The sequence below is a fragment of the Prenolepis imparis genome, unplaced genomic scaffold, assembly GCF_030444845.1.
Source record: "Prenolepis imparis isolate NDT839.2.m4 unplaced genomic scaffold, iyPreImpa1.0 SCAF_15, whole genome shotgun sequence".
In the NCBI taxonomy this organism is placed as follows: domain Eukaryota; kingdom Metazoa; phylum Arthropoda; class Insecta; order Hymenoptera; family Formicidae; genus Prenolepis; species Prenolepis imparis.
The window spans coordinates 917,196-938,884 of record NW_028141173.1 but is presented as its reverse complement, the minus strand read 5'-3'; the positions used below and the strand labels follow the sequence as shown (position 1 = coordinate 938,884).

At 36.0% G+C, this 21,689-nt stretch overlaps 3 protein-coding genes across 6 annotated transcripts; 2 read left to right on the top strand and 1 right to left on the bottom strand.

Moving 5' to 3' along the window:
- Positions 1-538: 538 nt before the first annotated feature.
- LOC145946202 (uncharacterized) lies at positions 539-6,988 on the top strand. The gene is made up of 2 exons (XM_083055727.1): positions 539-2,519; positions 3,665-6,988. The coding sequence occupies exons 1-2, from the start codon at positions 903-905 to the stop codon at positions 5,348-5,350; spliced, it is 3,303 nt and encodes a 1,100-aa protein (XP_082911853.1). The 5' UTR covers positions 539-902; the 3' UTR covers positions 5,351-6,988.
- Positions 6,900-13,516, bottom strand: Nvd (cholesterol 7-desaturase nvd). Of its 2 annotated transcripts, none has more exons than XR_014427041.1 (7): positions 13,439-13,516; positions 10,185-12,729; positions 9,671-9,855; positions 9,005-9,171; positions 8,344-8,522; positions 7,219-8,020; positions 6,900-7,128 (listed from the first exon to the last, which is right to left on the bottom strand). XR_014427041.1 is itself a non-coding variant. In XM_083055979.1 (7 exons), exons 3-7 carry the CDS (start codon positions 10,269-10,271, stop codon positions 7,298-7,300), a joined length of 1,341 nt encoding a protein of 446 aa, XP_082912105.1. In that variant the 5' UTR covers positions 10,272-11,452; positions 12,556-12,729; positions 13,439-13,516; the 3' UTR covers positions 6,900-7,297. The 2 variants fall into 2 exon arrangements, 1 of the variants encoding a protein (XP_082912105.1); XM_083055979.1 differs by having other exon boundaries at positions 6,900-8,020; positions 10,185-11,452; positions 12,556-12,729.
- Positions 13,517-13,747: 231 nt separating this feature from the next.
- On the top strand, positions 13,748-20,863 carry Pcm (5'-3' exoribonuclease pacman). Of its 3 annotated transcripts, none has more exons than XM_083055043.1 (18): positions 13,748-13,996; positions 14,196-14,633; positions 14,769-15,213; positions 15,305-15,555; positions 15,624-15,781; positions 15,863-16,245; positions 16,416-16,708; positions 16,786-17,072; positions 17,183-17,459; positions 17,641-17,910; positions 18,022-18,182; positions 18,258-18,634; positions 18,713-19,101; positions 19,172-19,267; positions 19,358-19,528; positions 19,692-19,925; positions 20,009-20,476; positions 20,548-20,863. In XM_083055043.1, exons 1-18 carry the CDS (start codon positions 13,922-13,924, stop codon positions 20,728-20,730), a joined length of 4,956 nt encoding a protein of 1,651 aa, XP_082911169.1. In that variant the 5' UTR covers positions 13,748-13,921; the 3' UTR covers positions 20,731-20,863. The 3 variants fall into 3 exon arrangements, with proteins under 3 accessions (XP_082911169.1, XP_082911168.1, XP_082911170.1); XM_083055042.1 differs by having other exon boundaries at positions 13,748-14,017; XM_083055044.1 differs by lacking the exon at positions 19,358-19,528 and having other exon boundaries at positions 13,748-14,017.
- The last annotated feature ends 826 nt before the right edge of the window (positions 20,864-21,689 follow it).

Sequence of the window (21,689 nt, the reverse complement as noted above, 5' to 3'; positions counted from 1 at the left end):
ATGTTTCAATACATATAAATTATATGGTTTATATATATTTCAAATATTTTATAATATTCTTTTAAAAGCGTAATAATTTATGTAATTTTTAATAGCGAAACTGATAAGATGAAATTCAGTTATTATTCACTAAAGTTTTTAATATGCAAACGATGCTGCGCCAAATGAAATTTATGATTAATACTTCGCATTTGATTGTCACATTTTATGTGTTTTACTCTGTATGCATTATAAATATATATATAGAAGATTGTGTTACGTTATTGCGTCACACGATTCCCACGAACATATATGCAAAATTACTGCATATATTATAAATCGCGTTTATATTCGTTATACGGTATTTATTCTTATCATTTTATTGTTCTAATAAATACCTATTCATTTTATTATATGTTAATCTAACAAACTTATCTCAAATTCTTACCTTTCTCAAATTCTGATCTCGGTGAGCACGTTTGGGAAGATCTTGACAAGCCAGATTCCGCGCGACCTTTCCTTATATCATTCTAAAACAATATAATAAAAAATACAATTAATTTTATAATATATATTATATTTAAAAAATTAAAATTAGTATACATTAATGTGTGCTATTTCATATATATGTATATAGAATATATGTACATATTCTTTTCATTTTATTTTAATCTTATTAATAGAAGATTTCTCTAGTTTATTTTTTAATAAAATAGAAATGGCAAAAAGTTCTTAATAAATTTATTTTCTATAACCAACAGTTATAATTAACTAATACTTTTATTCTATACAATTGTAAAAAATATTTACACAATATGTCGTAGAATTTATTCAGTAATTACTGGAAATTATAAAATCGTATTTTTATTATTATTTACTTGTGCAGTCTCGCTTATTTCTCTGCTAATCAACGCTATCAGTGTATGCGCGCGTACATCGGTGATTCTCCTCTCCAAAGTTTAGTCGCAGTTGATACGCACTCAAGGCTACATCGGTTCGTTTATTTCAGTCATCCGTCATCCAAGAGAGGCGAAATGGTCGTCATCCTGGTGTCTTTCATTCTTGCAGCGCTTATAGCACTTTATTTCTACCTGGAACGATACAACAAATATTGGCAAAATTGTGGAGTTTTCTGCGCAAATGGAGCGCTGCCGGGAGTCGGTCATATGTTATCGGTGTTCTGTATGAGAACAACTTTCTCCGAGTGCTGTCGCAAGATCTACAACGATAATCGGAGTCGCAGCATGATAGGAATCTACAACTTCACATCACCGGCGTTGATGGTCCTCGAACCGCAGCTCGTGAAGACGGTAATGCAAACCAATTTTGTGAGCTTCCACGAGAACGGCCTTAAGATCGACCCTGAATTGGATCCTCTTCTGGCAAACAATCCATTCTTTGCCAGCGGCGAGAAATGGATAACTGGAAGGAAGCGTTTGACTTATGCATTTTCAAGCATGCGACTGAAGATTCTGCTTGAGAGCATCAAGCAGGTATGCGAGCAACTCGAGAGCTTCTTGGATAGAAAATTGAGCAAAATCGGAAAAGTGGAATTAGAAATGAAGGACTTGTTCTCCAGATATACTACTCAGGTTGTGGCCGCCGCTGGCTTCGGCGTGGACGGATTTTGCTTCGATGACGAAAAAGCAGATATGTCCTTCCGAAAACTTGGGAAGGAGATTATGGAGCCTTCCATGCGGAACGCGATCATGTTTCTCTTCGTGGTTCTCGTCCCGCCGTTGAATAAAATCTTTAAAATGAGCTTTATTCCTAAGCATATCGATCGTTTCTTCAGAACGTTGGTCACGGATGTTATGGAACAACGACGAAAAGAGGGAATACCTAGAAACGACTTTCTTCATTTAATGGCAGAATTAGAGCGGACTGAAGATAATAAATTTGATGTCGATATGCTCGCATCTGATGCAATATCTTTTTTCATCGACGGCTACGGCACTAGCAGCACTGCTATGAGTTTTGTTGCCTTTCAATTGGCCAGTCAGTCAAAAGTGCAAGAGAAATTACGTGAAGAAGTGATGACTGTGCTCGACAAGTACGATGGTGTGATCACTTACGAAGGCTTGAAGGAAATGACTTATATGGACCAGGTTTTGAATGAATCACAGAGGATCACACCCTTAGGAGCTGTCCTGCAAAAGCAATGTACGGAAGAATTCGAGTTAAGAGGATCTGATGGACTTGTCTGTCGCGTACAACCTGGAACGGAGATTTTGATACCCGTTAACGCTTTGCATGAAGATTCTCGTTATTGGAAAAATCCTGAAGAGTTCGATCCAGAAAGATTTAGTCCGGACAGAAAATACAGTATCGAAAAATTTACTTTTCTTCCCTTCGGTGAAGGCTCGCGAATCTGTGTAGGAATGAGAATGGCTTTATTACTAATGAAGGCATGTTTCGCTGCAATCCTGAGAAAATATAGCTTGGAGCTTTCTCCGAGGACGCAAATACCTTTGAAAATGATTCCCGGAATCAGTTTACCAACGCCGAAAGGTGGTCTGTGGATCTCTTTTCAACAACTTTAAATGCATTAATTTTTTGAGCTATTCCAGAATCATAACTGGGATTATTGTACTTAAAGATAAACCGTGTTATTATTAATTATAAAAATAAAATTTGCATAAAAATAAAATTATTTTTAATAATGTCTATCTCTAATTACTGTATCTTTATCAAAAAATAAAATAAACTAAAAATTTTATAATTCTGTAATATGTTCTTTCTGAATATATATATATAAAATAGTTTAATATATAAATTATATATAAATTACATATAATTATATATAATTATATATATGATTTATATGTATTTTATATATTCCAAATTTTTCATAACATTTCAAATTGATTTAATGGGCAAACTCATATAAAACTGAAAATTTTTAATTATTTATTCATTATAGTTTCTAATGCTTAATATGCGATCAATAATGTTGGCGCCAAACGAGATTTATAATACTTTGTATTGATTTATCATGCTTTACGTATCTTATTCATAGTGATTTAGCGTATTGTACATGCGAATTATGTAACGTGACCTTCATACATATAATAGTTGCATTACGTGTCACAATTCGCACGTACATACACAAAATCACTACGTGTAATGTGTATAATTCGCGTGTATTTATATGCGTCATATAGTATCGTTATAGTATTTTTTAAAATTTTATTTTTGTAATAAATATCTATTTATTTTATGTTAATCTAACAAACTTATTTCTTTCATTACCTTTTTCAAATTCTTATCTCGGTGAGCACGTTTGGGAAGATCTCGATGAGCTGGTTCCGACTTCTCGTGGTATAATACTAAAATATAAAAAAAATATACAATTTATTTTAGAATATTTTTAGAATATTTAAATTTGAAGAATTAAAATTAGTATACATTAATATGCTATTACATGAGAGAGATATGTGTACATATAGAATGCATATTCTTTTCATTTTATTTTATTTTAATCATTATTAGAAAATGTTTCTAGTTTATTCTTAACACAGAACAATCACTTCAAAAATATTAAATATTTTAATAAATGTCTTTGTTATAAAAATTAACGGCTTTAATTAATTAATTTTTTATTCTATACATAATTATAAAAAAAAATATTTACACAATATGTCATAAAATTTCGTAAAATTAAATAACTACTGAAAATTATCAGAGCGAATGTTTTTTATTATTTTTATCTGTGCAATTGCTTACTCATCGGCTAATCGACGCTATCAGTGTGTACGAGCACGCTGGCGACTCTCCTCTCTACAGTTTAGTCGCAGTTGACACACGCTCAAGGTTACAACGGTTCGTCTATTTCAGTCATCTGTCATCCGAGAGAGGCGATATGGCCGTCATCCTGGTGTCTTTGATTCTTGCAGCGCTCACAGCACTCTATCTCTATCTACAGCGATACAACAAGTACTGGCAAAATTGTGGAGTTTTTTGCGCAGATGGAGCCCTGCCGGGAGTCGGTCATATGTTGTCAGTATTCTGCATGAAAACAACTTTTCCTGAATGCTGTCGCAAAATCTACAACAATAATCAAGGTCACAGTATGGTGGGAGTCTACAACTTTATGTCGCCGTCGTTGATGGTCTGCGAGCCGGAACTGGTGAAAACAGTGTTGCAGACTAATTTCTCGAGCTTCCATCTGAACACACAAAAGGCCGATGCTGAGTTGGATCCTCTTCTGGCGAATCATCCTTTCGGCAATTATGGCGACAAATGGTTAGCCGGCAGAAAGCGTTTGACTTATGCATTTTCCAGCATGCGACTGAAAATCCTGCTTGAGAGCGTCAAGTCGGTGTGCGTGATGCTCGAGAACTATCTCGATAATAAATCGAACAAAGTTGAAAAAGTGGAACTGGAGTTGAAGGACTTGTGCTCTAGGTATACTGCGCAGGTGGTGGCTGCTGCTGGCTTCGGCGTGGACGGATTTTGTTTCGACGATGAAAAAGCAGATGTGTCCTTCCGAAAACTTGGGAAGCAGATTATGGAGCCTTCCATGCGGAACGCGATCATGTTTCTTTTCGTGATTCTCGTCCCGCCGTTGAATAAATTCCTTAAAGTAAGCTTCATTCCGAAGCACATCGATCGTTTCTTCAGAACATTGGTCTCGGACGTTATGGAACAACGGCGGAAAGAGGGAATACCTAGAAACGACTTTCTTCATTTAATGGCAGAATTGGAACGGACTGAAGGTGATAAATTTGATGTCGAGATGCTGGCATCTGATGCATTATCATTCTTCATAGACGGCTACGGCAGTACCAGCACAGCTATGAGTTTTGTTGCCTTTCAATTGTCCACGCGTCCAAAAGTGCAAGAGAAATTACGTAAGGAAGTGATGACTGTACTCGACAAGTACGATGGTGTGATCACTTACGAAGGCTTGAAGGAAATGACGTATATGGACCAGATTCTGAATGAGTCGCAGAGGCTTCTACCCATAGGCGAAGTCCTGCAAAAGGAATGTACGGAAGAATTTGAGCTAAGAGGATCCGATGGGCTTGTCTGTCGCGTGCAACCTGGAACGGAGATCTTGATACCCATTAAGAGTCTGCAGGAAGATCGTCGATATTGGGAAAATCCTGAAGTGTTCGATCCCGAAAGATTCACTCCAGACAGAAAAGACAACATCAAGAAATTCACTTTTCTTCCCTTCGGTGAAGGTCCGCGAATCTGCCCGGGAATGAGAATGGCTCAGTTACAAATAAAGACGTTTTTCACTGCAATCTTGAGAAAATATAGCTTGGAACTTTCCCCGAGGACGCAAGTACCTTTGAAAATGATTCCCAATTCAATCTTACCAACACCGAAAGGTGGTCTGTGGGTCTTTCTTCGACGGCTTTAAATATAAAAATTTAATTTTTATATGTCTGAAAGAGTAAAATATATAGTTAATTTTTTGTATAAAACAAATTTCTTTTTAAATTCATGCATTTTTAAAATTGCTGTATTGTATAAAAAATTAAAAGAATTAGAAGGCGTATAGAGAATTTTATAATACATTCTCTTTTTATATGAATTTTTTATATAATTTTATAATATAATTTTTTATATAATTTCTAATCATACTATTTTCCAAAATAAATTTGAAAGATATAATTGAGCAGACTGATTCACATAAACCGGAAAAAGCTTTAATCATTTAATCGTCGTAATACTTAAATTAACGCCTTAAGTATACAAAGATACATAACACTCAGTGAAAGATAATAAACAATAGTAAGATACAAGACAATAGGCTTTTCTGATAATGAATATTTTACTGATATAAATCTTTTCGATATTCATCTATTGATATTTTCGAGAGAATCGTTAATCACAGGACTTAATTAACTTCACGGACTTTAATAACATTCGGGAAAAATAAACACGTTTTTAATCTTCTAATACTAATATTTATCGTGATTGTATTTCGATAAATAATACCACGAAACAGCAAAATGCTTGACCTATTTATTCACTCGAATGTCGCCGCGCAAATGACAATAAATTGCATTTACGGCGCAAATATAAAGAGCGCGTGTAAACAACGCGAATACAAGCGCCAAATTATATTTACATAATTATAAACGGCATAAACGAAAAAATACTAACAGTAGGACTTAGATGAAGGAGGAAAGCTTGTAATAATAAAAGTTAATCAATACTTTGAAGAAATTTTTATGTTAGACTTACTAAATTATTTATACTAATCTCCTAATTTACTTATCGTTAACACATATCGAATATATATTTTCTTAAAAACATATATAATATAAAACAAAATATTATATATATATATATATATATATATAACAAAATATATAAATTACATTTTAAAAAGAAGATATTGATCTGCGATGAATATAAAAAATGCTATGACTTTATTTCTAACACATTACATTAGATATAATTATCTCGATATGTTTTAACTTGCTAAAAAATATATATCTATAAAGTATCTGATCGAATACTTGTACGGAGAAAATTGCGTTATAGCAAATAACGGTAAAGCATTGTTTTTAAGTTTTTTTCCTTAAATTAAAGTTCTCACTTTTCTTTAAAAATTTGTAAAATAAGTACGTGCTTCAGTACATCGAACATGTCATCACAGTGAACAATGTCACAAGTAAACATATATGTCTGGCGTTATATTGAAGCATTATATTGAAAAGTATTATATAGAAAAAAAATGATTAATTTGAGCATCGAAAATTAATATCGTTACGAAAATAATATTTATATACTACATATGCATACTACATATGCATACTACATATACATACTACATATACATACTACATATACATACTACATTTGCATACTACATACACTATATATATATATATACTACATATACTACATATATGTAATACAACAAGGGAGAGAGAGCGTGGGAAGAGAATACGAAAAAAGAATTCTCAATTCATTTATAAATTCCATTTTAGACGATCTATGCATAGTTTGCAATAAAATTCCGTTTATGATTTTATTCTTATATAAACACATGTGTGTACTCTGATTTTTCCGAATGTTCCTTCTACTATTATAATGTATAAAATAATAAATAATAAATATAACTTTCTTGGTGTATAAAATAATAAATAATAAATATAACTTTCTTGAATTTTGCGAATTATAAATCTGAAATGGACATCAATCATTGCGATTTAATGATCGCGAATAAATATACGAGCAATTTTCTGGTATTAATAGTATCATATAGATTCAAACCTGTTTATCGATGTTACATCAGGATTTCAAATTCCGCCAGTACGAGATATCGATTACAAGAATCTGTCGTTTTGTGTCGTCACCACTGCAAGTTCTCGACGGCCATTTGGTAAGTAGGACTGTGAGTGGAGTAGAACTGCGAGTACCAACGCCGATATTCCCGAATAGCACGCTCTTCGCTCACCAGCATCGGCTGTCGCTCATACCTCTTATGATTCCAGATCACGACGTCGCGTTCAAACATCACGCACTCGCCCAAGAAGATCAGATTGACGTAGGGCGCCAGCAGTGGTGGCGAAAAAATCTGATGGGTCACTCGTTGCAGCATCGGCTCGACCGGGGTAACAGTTTGCAGGATGCACATAGGCCCGAATGACGTGTCAAGCGACAGCTCGACGTAACCAGGACCGATCTGCTCGACGCGCACGTCTATGACAAGCACGGTGAAGCGGTCCAGCAAGGTCAAACTGTGACGCATTTGCAAGCCGGCCCTGTGTTTCTCCCTTCGACCGACCCCTTCGTTCTCGGCGACTGCGAAATGATGACGATTCTTTTCGTCGCCGTTGTTGGCGATCGGATAATCGGTCAATTCGCCGTTCACTTTGACGCGCACTTCTGCTTTCTTCGCCGTCGCGTCCAGCTCCTTGTCCGCGTCCGTCTCGCTGTACGAGTAGTGCGGCCGCCACGGCACATTGATGGTCCAGGTGTGTCGACCTAGCCAAGGGACACTGCTAGAGAGGAACATGACAGGACCATGCACTGCACTGAGATGCGCAATGTCAGCCCCGTTCTCAGCTATCTCCTACGCATACAGTATACGCATGTTTATTCACTCAATTTAAAAGAATAGAAGAAGAAATTAAGAAAAAGTAATACTCTCTGATGCTCAATCTATCCAGTCTATCTATAGTAAATACTAAGTAAACACTATCGAGACTCTCTGAGACCTCTTTCAAATAAAATCAACCATTAAACAGCTTATAATCTATTATTAATTTAATTATGTTTGCTAAGTTATGTCATGTGGATTCTTTTCGTTTTTTTTTCTAATACCTATCTTTCTTATAGGTGTATGAATGACGGAGCGGTTTTATATCACATTAGAGAATCAAACGCGCGACAAACCTGTACGTGGCAGTTGATGAAGAACTCATTGCGACCTTGATAACGCCATGTCCCGTTGGAGATGTGCGTGTGCGGCTGTGGCTGCCAATCTGGTTCGGCGGATTCAGCGTGATACCAGACGAAGATGATGTGATTCACTTCGCGACACTTCCAGGCTTTTGCACGCGCGATTACCGGCACTGTGCGATGTAAGAGAGAGAAAAAAATGCGGCGAATTAAATATGAATATATAAAAGAAATACGATATATGATTTTTATATCTGATCAAATAATAGTAAACATATTCTACCGTATATTAATAAGGCATGTGATACCGCGTACACATATTACATATTATAATTATATTATATAATTATTAAAATTTTAAATTTAGATAAATAATTTTCGCTAAGTATTATATTAATAATACATTATAAAATTTTATGTCAATACGCGAAATATCATCGGAGCGCAAATATTTGCATTGTACATAATCAAAGACAAACTTTTAAGATGCACAGACAGATCTCGATACAGGAATGCGGTTTCAGAACGCAAAAACATCCAGTCTTGATTCATATCACGAAGCAAAGCATATCATGAAGAATGAGAAGAAGTAAATAAAGTAAATAAATATTGACGTGCGAAACGGAGGGAGAAAAATAATGTGAAGCTTAATTACCTTTTTCTGCGTAAGGTATATTGTCGCAGCGACCGTCCTCCCCGCGAAACGTCCAGCTATGAAAGGGACACTCTAAGCAGTCTCCTTTAACACGGCCATTCTCGCCCATATTTGCTCCTAAATGCGGGCAATATGCGTCTAGGATGTTTACGACGCCTCTTTCGGTTCTTTAAGAAATTGAAAGAAAAGAGAGTTATATCATAAACATAAAGATTATTTTAACTTCTCAAGTATTTTGAGATCGCGTAATCCTTCTCAGAAATCTCAAGCATAAAAAATATCAGTGTAAAAAAATATTAATTCAAAACAATATACGAATATTCTGATTGCTAGCTTTCAAAATCATTGAAATCGCGATAACATATTTTAATTAAGTTATTGTAATCATCCAATAAGTGAATTAAATATATAAAAAATTTGCAAGATCCTCTTTATATAAAAAATAATATATATAATAGACATTTTGTGTGTGTACACTTAATCTATTCTAATTTTTAAAACTCACAAGTAATAAAAAGAGCATAATGAGTGTCAAAGTTATCAAAATTAACATACATTATGACATTAAAAACATGAAAAAAATAAAGAATAATTAAAAGACGGTGACGATTAAATAAACTTCGATAAAATGTTCCGACAAAAAAGACTTTGCGTGCTTTGACGTACCTGAAGACCGCAAAATTCTCGCCGAGGGCGGGCACGTGCTTCACCTCGCCCTTTTTTATTTGTGAACTCTCGAGCAAAGCGAACCATCCATTCGGATATACCGGTGGTAGTTTACCCACCTTCCGATTTCTGGATCTCGCATAAACACCGCCGTTGGTCCGCGTTCTACTTTCATTCTTCATGTCCTTCAACATAACAAGTATCGATTTTAGAGAATGTCACATAAATTTAAAAAAAATTTTTAAATAAAATAAAGTTTTTTAAATTTATTCGAAAAAAAGAATTTAATTAGCTTTAAAACACACTCTTAACTTTATATCTTGATGCTTGAGAAAGAAATATTTCTCTAAAAATTGATGCGAGATGATCACTTCAAATGTTGACTGCAAATATTAATTTGTCACTTAACTTTTAAATTAATTTGACCAATGCTATTGCTGTTATATAGTTCAAGAACTATTTTTTAAATAATAAAAGTAAAATGATCGCGTCGCTCGAAAAGATGACTACTTACTTTGACCCAGTTGAACTTGAAGAAATACGCAAAGTAGATGAGGAAGACCAGTAGGGTGGCCGCGATCCCGATGTACCATTCCAGCATCGTCTCTTCTCCCGGTGTCACGTTCGCTCGATGTCACTCTCTCGACTCTCTTATCCGGACAGGTACACCTTGCGATTCTTGACTCCACTCGCGTGTGCACGGGAGATAAACGGGAGCGTGCAAAGCAAAACGATGATGAGAAACGATGAAGAGACGGGGGTTAGAAAGAAAAAGAGAAAGAGAGTTTAGACGGGTTGGAAGGGGATGTGGAGGAGGGGAGAAAGGGGAGGAAGCTATCGGCGAAGAAGACGCGCGACGAGAGCGGGACAAAAAAAGGGCTAGGAGGACTCCTGGCCGAGAAAGGACAGGACGAGAGGATAAGAAAATGAAAGGGAAAGAAAGAGAGATAACTCTCTCTCTTGCGATATAGTTAGTTAATATGTAAGCGCACACATACGGGTGCGTCAGTATGAGCGATGCGACGAGATACGACGAGACCTACAGCCAGAGGGAGAATCGGCGACGTAGAAGACTTGGAGAACGCGGTGGATCCAGAGGGTACGCGTGAGATGGAAGGACGCGCCGGAGAAAGGGAAGGGAAAAAAAAAAAGAGAATATATACACGAAAATACAGGGAAAAAAGTCCGAGACGTGGAAAAGGAAAAATCACGTTAATTAAGGGCAATTGAGAAAGTTCATTCGTGGTTTCGATCGACTCCGAAGCTTCTGCGGAGAAGAGACGACGTCGTGTGTGTCACGTAAACTGTTGTCCGATTATGTATGCCCGGCCACGGGCGGAGAACGCGACGAGTCAACGAGCGGCTTTTATATATCGGTGCCACCTTATATCATCGGATCTAAAAGCCGCGCGAGTCCCCTTCGTCTTCTTCTCTCTTCCTCCTCCCTTTTCACCTTCACCGCTTCTTCATCGTCGTGTCCTCTCGAGCCGACCAGCGTGTCTCCTTTTATCGCGACTGTATATCGATCGATGCTTCAAGCTCGCCGACTTATACGTCCGTTTCGCTTAGCATATCGATTCCAGCGAACGGAATCACGGGGAGTCGCATTTATATTCCAACGTTTCTGGTTTTGCGTCGCCGACACGAGAACGAACGTTTCCTCTTCTCATTTTCCTCCTCTTGCGGAAGCTGTATGTATATATTTTCCTCTCCTCTCGGTGTATCTTTTTTCTTTCTGAACGACAGCGATTGACAGGTGGCGCATCTCTCCTTCTAGTCCCTCTTCCTTGATAAAAAAAATCCTTAGTTTGCGAAATAGTAAACTTTGGTTTCGTTTTCCGAACATGTATCGTATGAACGCAACGGAAGATATCGACAGCGAAATATGAATAAAGATATCGAATTTTTTGTAAGAAAAAGTCAAGCTGACGTATCCAGCGAGAGATAGAAACAAGCAAAAAAGCTTTTCGCTAATTTCTTCCTATACAAATTAAATGACACTTAAAATTCAAGAATTCATATTTTATTATATTGACGGAAAAAATAAGCATCACGAATTCTTCCTTCACGTTGTCGAGAAACGCGTAAGCTCTATATTTCCGAATTAACAATTAATTTTCGTTATCATTCGACATTCATAAAAATGATTTCTCTTCGTATCAGAAAGATATAAATGAAAAAAAAAAAAAACACAAGAAAAGCGAATGACCTCTGCCCGGGAAAAGACGGAGTATACCAAGTGAAAGAAGAAGGTTTAGGATCCCCGACTCGACCCGCTTTTGCAATTTAAAAATCTGTCGGGCCACTGTCCGTCACCGACTATGTTAAGCATACAGGATAAATAAGTATATACGGCCATCTCTCGTAATCTTATGGTGGTGACGCGCTGCATCCCTGATGACGAAAAAGAGAGAAAGAGAGAGAACGAATTAATTATTCAAACGTGTACAAAAGACAAGAAACTCCCCTGACGCGAGATCGGCGGCGGCGATAAAATCGCCTCGTAAATTCACAAAATGGCGCGTTTTCCCTTCTATCGAGAGATAGCCCGCTCTTTCTCTCTCTCTCTCTCTCTCTCTCTCTCCTTTTCCTTTTTTTTCCCTCTCTCTCCCGTGGCCGAAATTCTAACGCTCACGGCTTCGCGCCATCGCAGCGTAATATTATTCGATGAGACGACGGTAATGAGATCGCTTTCGTTGGTTCGCTCGCTCGGAGAACCCGTATCAGCCGGAATCGAGAAACAGCTAGCGCGTGTCATGCTGCGTGGCCACGCATTGATCAAAATATTTGAACAATGCTCGAAAGTGCTTCATTGCAATTTCTCGCGCCGGAGAACATATGGAGCCAGATCGTCTTTCAATATGTATTACTCGGAACGTGCTTACCGCCTCGTCGCTTTGATGATTATGATTTTTTTCTTCAAGGATTTTCGAGAGACGTCTTGGAGGCTCGATGTAGAAGATCCGCAAAATCCCAGCTCTAAGAATAATACTTCGAGGATGATATATACTGCTCCAAGGATGATGCTCATCGAAAAGCGTCTCCTCGAGTTGATCGACCTTTAACATTCAAACGAAAAATTAATATTTATCCATATATATATTGCGCTATAATATAAAAATTATATTTATTTCTTCATCTTATATACACAGAATGCTATTATACATATATATATAATATATATAAAATGCAGTTATTAGAGAAAACCCGAGATGTGCGGTAAATTATATACATATTTCTTAATTATTTTATAAAATAGCAATGTAATAAACGAAATTTTATAAGTCTCATATATATATATGCATGCATTATTTATAATAAAAATGTTAAAGTTAACCTTGAAATTTTCGAAGATAATCGCACGAAATTCATAATAAAGCCCCTATATTAAACCATCTTATTGTTACATTGATTTTGAGAAACTTTGAATTTTGAGAATATATATACACACACACACACACACACACACACACACACACACAGACGGATCCCGGGGGTTTCGAGTTAAACCTTCCCTTCGAAATCAAAAGAAATAATTTTGTAATCCGATTTGCGAAAATAAAATTTTGTAGAAACCTCCCCCCCCCCCCCCCCATTATAACGACTTCCAGGCTAGTATATTGATAAAATGTTTCGATCTTACAATACTATACGAATAAAAAGCGGATGAGCGAAAAGGCCTATCTCATATATCTCATCGAATGTTTTGCGCAGCAGAATAGAGAAATAATCCGATGAAATATTTAAGAAAAGAATGCTATACATTACTCGTTTCATATTCTCCATATCAGACGCGATGATTGTTCTCTCCATTACGAAAATACGTTACCGTTTCTTTTATCCAGAATGACCAACCGCAAAATCGATGTCGATCTACCATAAAGGCTGCTTTTCATGAAGCACGCGCGAAATGTCGCAGCGCGATGTCGCGCGATTGGCTGTAGAATCTAGTAACTTTCGGGACTGTAAAAATCACTAGTCGACAGCCAATCGCGTATCGTTGAATGAAAACTGTATTTTAGCGCGAAAGCGAGTCCAAGGTCCAAGATCCTCATCCTCGTCTTTCCCATCTGTGTTATGACAAGCAAACCGTGACGTTATCGTGGAAGCAAAGTTGATATAGCGCATCCGCAAGCAAAAGTTTTAATTTTGATAAGGAACGGGATTTTACAAAGGAACGCGCAAATTGCCTGACAAGCTGTACAGAGTTGTGCGTTTTTGTATCTCGTCATTCGTAAACGAGAGCTCAAGATGGGTGTGCCGAAATTCTTTAGATACATAAGCGAGAGATACCCCTGCCTCAGCGAGGTCATAAAAGAACATCAGGTATTTGGAGAAAAAAAAAACGTATATGTTACTTCTCTCTTTCTACTTGCCTCTTTTTTTATGCTCCTTATCTCCTCTTAAATATTTTTAACGCGTATTCAGTGAGAAAAATGCAAGATTTATGATAAATATGATAATATTTGTAGTTTTTTTTGTGCAAAAAAATCCATGTCAATAATTGTGTTTTCTTATTTTACAGATACCAGAGTTCGACTATTTGTATTTAGATATGAACGGTATCATACACACGTGTTCGCATCCGAGTGACGATGTCTGTTTCCGTATTTCCGAGGAGGATATGTTTAAGAATATATTTCACTATATAGAAGTATTGTTCAACATGATACACCCACAAAAGTTGTTCTTCATGGCGATAGATGGTGTAGCACCTAGAGCTAAGATCAATCAACAGAGAGGCCGGCGATTCAGAGCAGCCAAGGATGCGGAAGTACAAGAGGCTAAAGCCAAGGCAAAGGGTGTCGAGATACCTAACGAGAAGAGATTTGATTCAAATTGTATAACTCCAGGAACACTTTTTATGGCTAAACTTGGCGAGCAGCTCAAACGTTTTGTGGAAAATAAAATTTCTATGAATGATGCTTGGAAAAAATGTAAAATATTGTTCAGCGGGTCTGAGGTATCTTTCTTCTATTGTATAATATATCAGAGAGAATTGATATAGTTTGTTCTCTCTTTGTAGCAACAATATTGCTAAAACGATTATTGGAATAGAACAAATCATTAAAGCTAACAATCGCTATTACTGTTTCAGGTTCCTGGAGAGGGAGAGCATAAAATTATGGATTATATAAGATATATGAAAACCAGCAAAGATTACGACTGTAATTCCAGGCATTGTTTATATGGTCTAGATGCTGATTTAATAATGTTAGGTCTCTGTTCTCACGAGCCAAATTTCTCTCTTTTAAGAGAGGAAGTGAAATTTGGTAAACAACAAGTAAAGATGACTCCTGAGGAGACAAAGTTCTGCCTTCTTCACTTGTCACTTTTACGAGAATATATAGAGCATGAGTTTTCGCCAGTCAAAGACAAATTGTCTTTTCCATTTGACATTGAGAAAATAATCGACGACTGGGTTTTAATGGGTTTTCTTGTGGGAAACGATTTTATTCCCCATTTGCCAAATTTACATATTACCAATGGTGCACTGCCAATTCTGTACCGTGCATACATGGAAGTATTGCCAACACTCGAAGGTATGCATATCAATGTGCCAGTACTTTGTAAAACTTGTATATATATTTTATATTATTACATGTGTATAAAAATAATATTATCTTACTCTAGGTTATATAAATGAAGCAGGAACATTAAAACTGGATCGTTTTGAAAAGTTTATGGAGAAACTTAGTCGTTTAGACTTGGAACAATTTAATGAACATTATGCAGATTTAAAGTTTTTTGAAAGTAAAACAGGCAGACGGCCCAATGAAACTGAACGTCATGTATATAAAAAAACTGAAGATGACGAAGACGTATTTCTTCAGAAGCTACAAAAGAAGGATTTAGATGCCCTAATTAAAAGTACTGCAGAAATGGTACTTATTTAAATATTTCTGAATGATTGCTTAGACAAATAGACAAATAGTAACACTTTGTAATATAGTCCTTAGGTCATTTTGATGATGATGATGAAGATAGTGACTATATAATCGATATGGATACGATAGATGATGATGAAGATAGTGATATATACAACATGGAGTTTGTACAACATAAAAGAGATTATTATATGAACAAGTTGGAATACAAAAATGTCGATGCGTAAGTTTTAATTTTACACATATAATTTTAAACGAGGTATTTGTGAAATTATAATTTCATTACTTTTTCATTGATTTTCAGAGAAGTTTTACGTTCACAAGCTGAGGGCTATGTGAGAGCGATACAGTGGAATTTGCATTATTATTATCATGGCTGTTGTAGCTGGTCATGGTATTATCCGCATCATTATGCCCCATACATTTCAGACATAAAAGACTTTAAAGATTTGAAATTAGAATTTGATTTGGGGGAGCCGTTCTTACCTTTCCAACAATTATTAGCTGTGTTACCTGCAAATAGTAAGGATCTATTACCACAGGCATTCCAATTGCTATTGACGGAAGAGTCTTCTCCTATTGTAAATTATTATCCACATGATTTTAAAACTGATCTAAATGGAAAAAAGCAAGAATGGGAAGCAGTTGTGCTTATTCCATTTATCGATGAAAAGTTGTTGTTGGCTGGTAAGCAATATTTTATTCTGTATCTAATAGTAGATCTAATTGAAGATATGTAAAATTTATCTAAAACACTGATATTCAAATTATACATTTTATCTACTATCATATTAGAACTTTCTACTTAAAATACACGAATGCAAAATAGACACATAAATTCCATATTTATTTGATAGCTATGGAGCCACAGTTATCGAAATTAACAGCGGAAGAAAAAGCAAGAAACAAATATGGGCCGATGTGTTTATACTCGTATAGTGATGAAATTCGAAGTGTTCAGAAGGCGACTATATATTTTCCGGAATTTACCAATTATGCTCAGTTAAACTTAATAAACCGCGACGACATTTTTGTGCCGAGAGAACAATTAGTCGTAGGATTGTCCCCGGATTTCAATCTCGATGTTTATTATCCAGGATTTCCTATATTGCGGCACTTACAGCATACAGCGCATTTAGAAAAAGCGAAAGTACGTATGTCGTTGTCGAGGTTCAATATTTAATTCAAGCTGATTCTTAACAGCTTGTTATACGAGTGTCTTTTCAGGTCAAAGTATTCCAACAGCCATCGATGGGAGAAAATATGATTTTAAGTATAATATCAAAAGAAACACTTGATTTAACGACCTTGTCACCGAAGTTATTGGGGAAAAGTGTGTACGTCGAGTGGCCTCATTTAAAGGAGGCTCTCGTGATTGGCGTGGCTGACAACAACGTGAAATTCAGTTTAATCAATTCACTAGAGGGTTACAGTAATAATAATTTGAAAAAGGAAGAAGTGAAGGATCTGTTAGCTGCGGAATGGAATACACAAAATAAACAAATCCGAGAAACGTAAGATTCAATTCTAAAACAATATTCATATTCATATTCATATATGTATATACATATACAATATTAATAATAAAATGATATTGAGAGTATAACATAATATTTATTTCTAGACACATGTCGCGTCTTGGGATAGACATAGGCAATACGAACGTGTTGCTTTACGCCCGCACATACTTGGGTAACAAGTACATTTTCGGTGTTCAGGGAAAAGTAACGATTGAGAAACAATGGAGCGATTTTCCCATGGCTTACGCTTATCAGACAGTGGTTGAAGACATTTCTGTCTACAGCAAAAAACTACCGGTCTACAAAACTATGCATGATATTTTTGTACCAGGCACTTTCTGTTTTATGTTGGGACATCCCTATTACGGTGCAATGGGAGAGGTACAATTGCATTGAATTTTTTTATACATCAAAATAGTTGAAAGAATTTTGATAAACTCATAGTTAAATTTATCAAAACGATAATTAATCTGATAAATTAATTGAGCTTGTGCAATTCATTGAAAGAGCATGTAATATTTTTTTTCATTTTTAATCAAGAGGATCAATTATAAACTCACAGGTTATGCAACATAAGGACTATCCAAAGCCACGCAGAATCAAAATTTCTATAAAGGCTACAAAGGAGCCAACATTTGAGGTTGTTAAACAAGCCTATGCGCAACAGAAGACTCGATATATGCATGGCAGTATCGCCGCGCAACGTCTCGGAATAAGTAGTCATCTTTTAAGTAGAATTACCGGGACAATTTATGTTGTACAAGCGTCGAAAGAGGAAGTTGCCAAATTTAACGTTGGATTGAATTTGAAGTTCAACAAAAGAAATGAAGAGGTGAGAGAAATTGTCATACAAATTTCATTATTCATATTATTAAATATAATTTTATAGATGTAACTAATGTATCATTATATACTTTCTCTAATCACATCGAAATTTTTAAAGATGCCTGGTTACACTAGAAAGGAGAATAGTCAATGGCTGTACAGTGCAAAAGCAGTTGAATTGATTCGCAATTACATGACGAAGTGTCCCAACTTGTTCGAACGCTTGGCTCAAAACGTAACAAATGACATTTTCCAAGAAGAGGAACTATTCGACAAGGGGTACATTGTGTATTTTATTACTTGTATTTTACATTATCAAAATCTTTATGTAACATATGACATATAACGTTGTAGATCGGACGAACTGAAGGACGCAGTCGAATGGCTGAAAACACAATTGAACGGTATAGAAAGTCGTGCCTGTGGCATGGATATCGTCGAAACGGAGTTAGTGAAACTGATCGAGCAAGAAATAGAGGAATACCTAAAGATTCGACATACCAGTGTGGTCTTTATACAAGTGAAACCACATTTGCTCTTCAAGCCTGGATTACATCTGCGTAGCCTGCCGCCTGATCCAAATTCTCAGAATCGTTTGTTTGACAGATTATGCTGCGTTCGAAGTGGTTTCAGTGTACCTCTCGGGGCCAAGGGTACTATAATAGGAATACGAAAAGCGAGTAATCCCATGGATATTATGTATGACGTTTTGTTCGATCAGCCTTTCATCGGTAAGAAGCGTATAATTTTCTGAAATACGAAAAAAAAAACTTTTACAGTGTATTCTGTCTAACGATTTATTATTACAGGCGGATTTACATTAAACGGTTGTTCTGCATTTCGCGGCTATCGTTTAGCAGCTACGGACTTTATAAATATCAGTTTCGGCGAAAGAAGCGAGCAAGGAAATCCAGCAAACGAATCGGCAGATTGTCGCAAACAGACCGCGAATCCAGCTTCTCCTATCAAAAAGAACGATCAATCATCGAAGCCATATCCGCAAATGCAACTCGCTAAGAAAGGACTCGAAAAATTAAGTAGAGACATTTGTTTGGGTATGATGGTACAACAAAACACGGTAGAATCAAGCTCCAAGACGATGCCTTCCTCGGCGTTACCTCAAAATCCTCGACAAAACGCGCCACCTAATCAAGCGTCAGAGTTCCAAGCATTATGGGACGAATTGCACAAGATACAGGTACAATATAACGATGATAGATTTACGAAATTGTTTCACAAATTTTATAGATCCTTGTTATACGATATAGAAACCGAACGGACCACCTGAGAAAGTAGTATCGAATCCTATGACGAATCTGATGACGAGGGTCAAACCGTTCGGCAACAATCATAGCGTGCAATCGGTAAATATTGTTGGATATTATGTGTGTTAAAATGTGTTCTGTAAAATTATATATGTTTGATCTATCACACTGTATTTCCCCCAAAAACAGCAAGATCCTAGCGCATTCTTGAAAGCTATGCTAAAGATTCCCGATGTAAATGCGCAAACGAGTAAGCAACAGAGCAAACACTCTACAACTGCGGCGACGCTTCAAAAAGCGGCAGTTTCGCAAAAAGATCAAACATTAAATCCCCCACCTTTGGTACAACAAATGTTTGATGTATGTCTAATCTACGTTTCCTATTATATACGTTTCCTATATATGTATATACGTATATGATTTGTCCATTGTTTTTGTAATCTATAGAGAAAAAAGAAACAGCTATAATATATCTATAGCCATTTAATAATTTTGCGTAAAACGTGTGTTGCTATTGTTTTAGCACGCCAGACGAACGGAACAGAAAAAAGAGAAAGCACATTCAGTTTGGTACAGCACACAATTATTGCAACATTTCTCATACAGCGGAGTTGGCTTGCCAAAGTATAATTATATCATCGATGATAAAACGGGGTTGATTAGTGCTCATATTATGATAGATCGTGGAATTTTTAAGGGTGATCCTTGCGTCACTCAAGAACTAGCCACGGAAAGCGCTGCGGAACAAGCGTATAAGGTAATGATGAGCGTGTAAAAAATTAATTTCAATCTTGTATTTTGTATTATTAATGTAACTATTATTATTATTATTATTATTAGGCGTTAAATTTAAGTAAGATGCATGACACGAAAGTCGTAATGGCGCCTCGACCACAATGGTATAATAATCAACAAAATAACTGGGTCCAAAATATCCGACCTCCTATAATGCCACCCATGGGACCTCCGAAAATGCCACCGATTCCGCAAAATCTACTTATGCAGCCTAACATGTTCTATCCGAAATGGAACCAGAAATTGCCGCCAAATCCTGCGTTCGGGCAAGCTGCGTCGTATAATCAAGGCAGGCAACAGCAAATGAAACAAGGACAACAAAAGGGTCCTCAGAACGGGCCGAAGATGGAGATTAAGAATAGTACCGCGTTCGTGCCGTTGCAAGCGCAGAAAAAGAGCAGAAACGCCAGTGTGAAACAAGCTGCGAAAGAGACCAATTCGTCAAATGCCAGGAAGAATTCGAGCCCTAAAGCGCAGCAGCAACAGCAGAAGAATGAAGAAACATCACCTAAGGTATACGTTATATCGCGCCTTTCGTTGTGATTCATTAAATTCGGATTTATTAAATCGTCAATTTCTTACAGAAAGAAAAACAAGAGGTTGTAAATAAAGTTAGAGAGAAGACGTATGCAAATGAACCGCAACAACAGTCATCGCAACAACAGCCGCAATATAATACAGGAAAATCGTCCAGGCCCAGGAAATCGCGTGTCGCCGCGAAATTCGGCGCACCACCTTTATCAAACGGTGGTGAACATCCTCAGTGAAAATTCCATTCTGTCTTTTGAGATGGAATAAATCTTTGCAAATTATATATGTACATACAAGATAATAATATCGAAATCCCACCATGCGTTCGTTTTCTACATTTTATAATAAAAACGAGCAGTTTTCTTTGAAGATTTCCAACGGGCCAGTTTATCTCTTATCGCGAAAACTTTACATCGGATGCGTTGAACATTTTTCGTATTTATAGATATAAAAATCGCACCAAGTAAATAATTTATAGATCCTTTCTCAAATCAAATGTACATACACACACCGAACTTATATACGTAACATACGTAAAAATGTAAGTTAGAATGATTAGTTGATTCTTTATTTTGTATTTTTTACATTTCTATGTATTAGCTATGTATCATTTGTACTTGTAAATTCTTATGTTCTGATAGTGTGATATTTCATCAGAACACTATGATTAGTTATTTTATTTTTTTATGAGAGTGCTTGAAAATTATTTATTCAGATATATTTTCACATAACTATTTATATAAAAAATTATAAAAATTTGATGGTATGCACAAAAGCTTTTGAAGCAAAAGTATATAATGAAGATTTTGGTAATGATATATGTTTTTCTCTTTTTTTGTTAAGATTTAATCTTTTTTTCAAGCAAAGGACAGCGGATTGATTAGCGCGATTTGTACGCAAATTATTCTTTCTTGTTAAAAATATTTGTTTCGAAATGTACATTTTACCTAATTTCGAATCATCTATGGCAACTATCAAATACAAATAAAATAAAACTTGTGATTTTTTTATATGTGAAGTTTTTAGCATGGAAACTTACATTTCGAAATAAACAATATTTTAATAAGGAATAATTTGCATATTTACCGTGTTAGGCTCTCAATTAGCCCGCTGCCTTTTGCTTGTGTTATTCGACAGAGCCTTTTATTTCAATTTTTATTTTTCTGTTTTATTGAAATACACACATATCATGCGC